Here is a 6,688-nt window from a genome sequence, read left to right as displayed (position 1 = left end):
GGCCCGGTCAGGCCCGGTCAGGCCCGGTCAGGCCCGGTCAGTCTCTGTCCTGAGGGTGGACGCTGCCGGGTCCCCTGTGCTCAGCAGCTCCTTCCTGGCTGCTTCCTCTGTGTGCCTCCAGGCCATGCCGTGGGGACTCTCACTGTTCCCCCTGCTCCCCTGGGCCAGAGCCCTGGGGTGGGGACTGGCAGGGGCAGGCCTGGTGCTGGCGGCTCTGGGGATGAGTTCCTGTTCCTGGTGTATCTGGAACGGCTGCACAGTCCTGGCAGCCAGCACCACTCTTCTCTATGGGGCGAGTCGGAGCCTTGAGGGGCCGTGGGGCACACGCCCAGGCCGCAGGCCGCCGGCCGCCCCCAGCCCCAGAGGCTAGTCATGCCATGGCTGTCTCAGGGCTGAGAACACCTCACAGGCCAGCATGCGCCACTCTGTGATTTCCACCAGGCCCCAGATAACTGGTCTGTGCAGTTGGGAAACATAAATTCCTCTGTGATTCCCATGTGGGAGATCACAGAACTGGGCCAAAGCAGCAAAATAGGAGTTCCCTGGGTGGGGATGAAACCATCCCCAGAAAAAATGCGAATCATTCACAGGCAGACTTGGTTCCTTGTCAGAGCCGCTGTCCCCAGTGGGGGATGGCAATGAATTTGGAAAAAATAATTTTTATCTGTCACCGATCTGTCTTTCTCATACAGAAGAAAGACATGAGTGCTGTCAGGGAACTGTATAGCGGCGCCCAGACCCAGGGTCTGGGAGGACAGAGCCGTCCCGGGCCGCCCAGGGCTGACACACCAGGCCCTGGGATGCAGCTACAGCAGGTGCTTAGGGAAGATGCGTTTCTGGGCCCAGACAGACCAAGGGTGAAGGCCGAGGTTAGGGGTACAGGTTTGAAACCCTGGCTTTGCGCAGTGATTTATCTGCAGTAGGGTACTTGGATAAACCTCCTCATGGGTCTCTGTGCCAGCTGGCCCCAGAGGCGGGCACAGCACCCCAACCTCTGCCACACGGTACTGAGGTAGCACAGGTATCCTTGGTCTCCAGGATCTGAGGCCTTTCCCAGGACTGCCCTCCAAGCCTCCGGTCTGAGGCCGGAGGTGTGGACAGGAGGCTGCTCTGCCTGCTTCTCATTTCTGACTGTCACTGGCAGGGCAGTAAAGGCCCAAGGGCCAAGCATCACCCACCAGCCAGGGGCCACCACTGTCCCCACCCTTCCCCAGTGGCAGAGGCCCTGATCGGGACTCTAGCTCCCTCACCCCGTGGCCTGTGGGCGCAAAGCATGCATGGCAGGATGCAGGAGGCCAGGGCCACCCACGGCTTCCGGGGCACCTACCCCATCCTCACCGCTCCTGTCCTCCTGGAAGCCACACTCTGACAAAAACCCACTGTCCCTTCTGAGCCGGGAGTGAGGTGAAGCCACTTTCCCTCCCAGCTCCAAGGGAAAATACCCAGCTTCTCTTCCTGCTCCCTCTCCAAATCACACAGAATCCTCTGTGCCCGGAAGTGGGGGTCTTCCCCACGATTTGTCAGCGGGGGACACTCCTTCACCCGCATGGAGCTGCTCATGGAGCCGGGTGTCTCTCGTGAGCCTCTGAGCGGGGACAGTGTCCCTCCTTGGGTGTGATGGGTTTCAGAGTGGCACACGGAACTCGGGGGACCCCTTAACTTTCTGGTTTACTACAGGAGGATGCTGAAGGGCAGCTGTTACCTTCCAGCAATCCCAGCATGTGCCACTATCACCCACTCCCCAGCCCAGGCTTTCTGCCAGGGCCTGATGGGTGACATCACTGGCCCTCCGGGATCCCCACCCTCGACCCCTGCCCATCGCTGACTGCCTGGTCCTTCATCCAGACCGAGGGTCATCAAGCAATTCTGCACACAAAGGACACATCACTGCCGTCTGCCTGGAAGCAGGCCTGGAAGTCAAGGGCCCAGCTGCTGCGAACCAGCGCGAGGTCTTCAGCCTCTTGGGCCTCAAACACTGCCACGACTTCCCAGGGCCATTTTAAATCATTACTATCTGAAATAACTGACCCTTCTGGGAAAGGTGCAGAGCTGGTGAGAAGTCCTGTCCGCCCTCACCCAGACCCACGAGGTGTGACACCCTGCCTGGCCTCCCCAGGACACTGAGCACCGTGCACCGTGGACACGCCAGGATTCCCGCTGATGTGGCTTCTGTCCCAGGGTGGTACCCGCACTTCCGGGAGGGCTTTACAAAAGAGCATGACACTGCAGAAGCAGCCGAGTTCATGACAGCCCACAGCCTAAGGACCAGGCCGGGGCTGAGTCCCTTGAAGCTGGAGAGAGGGTGCCAGGGCAGAGGGTGGGGCTGGGACTCAGGAGAGGCCCGGGGTTCCCCAGGAGGAGAAGCCACCTTCTCCTTCCTAGGACAATCACAGCATAAACCAGAGTTCGCAGGGGAAGTGAATGAACTTAGCACGGCCATCTCAAGGCAGAACAGGAGCTGAGGGCGCAGCCCCTGCAGGGGTGGCAGCAAGGAGTGGCAGCAAGAGGTGGCCCCTGACTCAACTGAGTGCCATTAATTTCCTCCCACTGCTGACTTAACTGCCCACCTGGGCAGCATGCCCATCCCGCAGGCACCTGAGACCCAGCACATACCAGGGACCTGGCTTGTGCAGGGCCGGTGGAAGATCTCGGTGCTGGCCTGGGGCTCCTGGCTCACCTGAAAGCAACTCTACCTGCCCCACTCTCCCACCACTCGGCCTGTGGCTCCACAGCCAGTCAGCAGCGGGCTGGGCAAGACCACCACGCAGCTGCCGGCCCAGAGCCAGGTGCAAACTGAACCGGCTCCAAACTCAACCTGACTTCCGAGGGGACGCCAGCCAGCCTCACAGTCAAAGCAAAAGGCCCATCTCGGAGCTTTATCCAAAATGCTCCAGTCAAAGATGGACTTTTCCAGATGCGAAGAGCCTCCTAGCAGGGACCCCTCTGCCACCCCACACCCCACACTGGGCTGGAAGCAGGGTTGGCCCACACCGCTCTTCCCCATGGTGCTCTGTTCTTTCAGCTGCCCACCCTCCTTTCTTCCTCCTCAGACGTACAGTTAGACAGCCTTTTGCTTTTTAATCTTTTAGCAAAGCTTTTGTTTCAGCTCTAGAACTTTTTCTTCAATTCCACATTTTCTTTCTCTCTGTCTGGCTTAAGTATATCCGCCAAGCAGTGCCAGACCTGCTTTCCTATCTGTTTCCTGCCTGCTCTCTGTCCACCTCAGCATGGGCTGCAGATGACAGATCCCATGACGGTTTATTAGGCCGAGTCAGCCACCTCCCAGGGAGAGCTCCTTCACTAGTCTGTGTAGGGCTGGGTGTGCAGGAGGGGCCTTGGGAACCCTACCAGCGGCCCAGATTCTGTACAGCAGGTGGTGGCAAGTGATTTCCAGCTACTCCTCTCTCCTGAGCACCCCACAAGTAGACGGGAGGCCTTGCTTCTAGCTGTGGCCTCTCCGTGGGGAGGCGAAGCGGGTGTTGCACAGCGTCAGTGAGTTTTGCAAGGCTGGAGCCATGTGGAAGCCATAACTGGCCCCTGGTGGGTGTGGCAGCTGTGGGGACCTCCCCACTGGCTAGTGTCCCCTCAGCTGTGTTAATGAGGTGGTCGCCCAGCCTGTCGCTATCTGATGTCAGGGAAGGCCTTTGTTCTCTGGAATTCTCTTCCTCCAGAATCACCAGGACTGAGCCTCAGAACTTCAAGGCTTCCTGAGATAAGCAACAATGCTTGGCGCTCCCCGGGGCAGCTGCAGCCCGGCTTCTAAGTCTGTGAAGGTCAGGGCTGTGTAGCCCCTCTGTGAAGGTCCCTGAACTCCCCTCTGGCAGGCCAGGCAGACACCTCCCAGCCCCGAGCTGCGCCAGCTGCCCCACTGGGCATCCCGACACACTTCACAGGGTCCTCTCCTGTGCCAGCCCGAAGTCCGGGAGAGGATGCTGCTTTGAACACCCTGTCCAGTGGGCAGTGCCCCTCCGCCCCTCAGGACACGATCTTGTGTGCTCAGCTCCTCAGCCTTGTGTTCAAGTGTGGGCACCTCCACTGAGGGCTGCTGGGACGACAGGGTGTACGTGGAGCATCCGGGCCACACTGTGCTTGCTCCCAGCCACCTGAGAGCCTTCTGTTTCCTTCTTGCGCCTGCTCTCTGTTCCACAGCGGAGGCAGGGCGATGCCCAGTCCCAGGAACCACATGGGCCTCACTGCCAGTCCAGGACCAGGACCCAGGAGAAAGCTCTGGCCCGAAAGTCAGAGTGACTCGGAGAATGACCTCACTGCCGGCCGGGACGCCAGACAGACCCTAGGCGACTTGCAGAAAGGGGCCTTGGGCACCCTGCCTACACTGAGCCTTCTCCTCATCTGTGAGCGAGAGTATTCTCCTAGGAGGTTCTGATGTGTTAGTGCACACCAATTAGCACACAGGAAGCACTTCCTAAATAATCACCTACTTTCCCACTGACCACGTTCAGCTGCTTCTGCACACCGTTCCACGAGATACAGCCAGTGTCCTTCTCCACTGTGCTGGGACAACCCTGGGAAGAGTCCTGAGACGCTGAGCAACAAGACAGGGTCCTTGAGCCTGCCACAGTTAAGAGCAATTCAGTGAACACACTTAGGGTCGAGCGGCCATTTCATGAGCAACAGCTATGGAGCCAGTGGTCAGCGAGAAGTTAGTAAGTAGAAGTTACTTAGTGCATAGTTGAACACAGCAAACCATGTGTCTTTTGAAAGAATAGCACATGTTAACACTCCACAAGTAAAATATTTACTTGTCATTATTTGCAGATTTGTAATCTAAAACCCAAAGAAGTAAAATAAATTGGCAAGCGACTCCTGCCACTTCTCAACAGTTCTCCAACTCTGGCATGGTGTGGGAATGTGGGCTTCCAGAATGTTCTGCGGGAGACCCCAGGCAAAGCCAGAGGTCTGGATTGGTTTTTTTTTTTGTTTTTTTTTGGTACCAGGGATTGAACTAGGTCTGGATTGTTACCAGCCTTTCTGGGAGGCTCTATCCCGAGGGCTGCCCTTCAGGGAGCTCTGCCGGGCAGTAAATGCTCCTGGCCTTCAGGGACCAAGATCTAGAGGTTGAGGGTGAGCTTGGGCCTGCAGGACGTGGGAGGCAGGGCCCCAAAAGGGCACATGGTCCCCGAGACAGGATGGGGACCGCTACTTGTGCAGTGTGGAAACTGAGGCTGGGATCATCAAGTACAGGTAGAGTCATGTTTCAAGCCTTGGTCTTCCAACAGGAAGCCGCTTCCGCCAGCCATAGGGCCAGCCCCCCAAGACTTCGGACTCCCTATTCTGAGGGACAGAGGCACTGGTTCATGGAGGAGGTTGTGGGCTAGGGATGCAGCTCCAACACCACCTGGTGCTTCCTAGGGACCCTCTGCTGTGTGTGCGGCTGCCTGGCAGGCACACCTGGGCTGCTTCAAACTCCCGGCTCTCCTCTTCTTAAGTCCAGCTGAGCACAGGAAGGAGCCAGCCGGCCGAAGAATGCTTTGACCTGAACTGCGCTGGTTATAGTCCCTGAGCCCCTCGGTCTCCATTCCCTCTGGGTCCTGGGCCCCACCGAAGGCAGCTCTTCCCCCAGGAGTGCTCTCCCCACTCCCAGCCTCTGAGGTCCTTACTTATTTCATTTTAGGACAGAATAGTGTGAAAATCAAAGAAGTGATAAAACGTGAAAACGGTTTCCGGTGTCCTTTTGAGCTCTTAGCACCTACGCTAATTTCCACTAGGACCCCCACCTGGGGTGCTGGCTGCAGCCCAGACCAGCTTCCAGCTGACACCCCCACCCCAAACAGACCTGGGTGCAGACTGGGGATGCCCTCTTCTGTGCACCACGTGCCCCCGAAGAGGCCCAGCACTCCTGTGACATTTTAGTTCAACAGAGCCACTGCTGCAATTTAAACAAGGCCGCTGGCGGTGGCGCCACACCCAGGCCCGGAGAATAATGGCAGGGCTACCTGGGGCGCTGAGCCACAGGTGAGCGCTCTCAGCAGCGCTGGCCCAAGTCTGGAGCACAGCTTGGGAGGAAGCACGGTCTCCTCCCCCAGGCCCTGGCAGAGGTTAAGTCCAGTTCTTCTCCTAGGCCCGCCCATTCCCTCAGCGTCTCGCTTTTCAACACCAAAGAGCCAGGCACTCTGCCTCGACTCTGGGGCAGACCCGCACTCCTCTCCCTTCCTTTTCCCAGCTTCTGGCCGCCAGTGCCCCGACATTCTGCTCTAACTCCTACCCGGAGCTTCGTTCCAGGAAACCAGAGAAAGGGCGCCCCAGGCTGTGCTTTGCACAGTTAACTCCTGCGCTGGGCCATGCCTGGAGTGCACGGGACGCAAGACTCACACGCACACCCACCCTCGAGCGCGCACACTCAAGTGGCTCCGCGCGGCCCCACCGTTCCGGCGCGCACTCCAGCGCGTGGCGCGGGACTTACCGCCAAGACGCTGTGGGCCAGGAACCCCGCTGTCACGGCGCCCAGCAGCAGCCACCTGTGGGAGGGAGGGGGAGAGGACGTGAACAGGCCAGCCGGGCTCGCCCACTCCTGAAAGTTGCGCGCGGGGGACCGCGGGGTTCGCTTACCCGCGCGGCACAGGGCCCATGGCGAGTCCGCGGGTGCAGCTGGCGCGGCTCCGTCCCTCCTAATCCTGCGGCCAAGACAAAGCGAGTTAGCAGGGGTGGGGGCTCCCGGCACCAGGCTGCG

The 6,688-nt window shown here is 59.1% G+C and overlaps 1 protein-coding gene across 1 annotated transcript in view; it reads right to left on the bottom strand.

Moving 5' to 3' along the window:
- The window catches only part of Col4a2 (collagen type IV alpha 2 chain), a 113,162-nt gene that overhangs the window by 101,399 nt on the left and 5,075 nt on the right, over nt 1-6,688 (bottom strand). Inside the window, exons 2-3 of the mRNA XM_010619977.3 lie at nt 6,568-6,632; nt 6,422-6,476 (exon numbers count right to left, since the gene is read on the bottom strand). Of these exons, the coding sequence (XP_010618279.1) occupies nt 6,422-6,476; nt 6,568-6,587 (75 nt within the window). The 5' untranslated portion in view covers nt 6,588-6,632. The remainder of the gene's footprint in view (nt 1-6,421; nt 6,477-6,567; nt 6,633-6,688) is intronic.

The sequence above is a fragment of the Fukomys damarensis genome, unplaced genomic scaffold (assembly GCF_012274545.1).
Source record: "Fukomys damarensis isolate Sample0158 unplaced genomic scaffold, DMR_v1.0_HiC HiC_scaffold_6, whole genome shotgun sequence".
NCBI lineage: Eukaryota > Metazoa > Chordata > Mammalia > Rodentia > Bathyergidae > Fukomys > Fukomys damarensis.
Note: the sequence above shows the minus strand (reverse complement) of the source record. Positions and strands in the feature narration are given on the sequence as shown.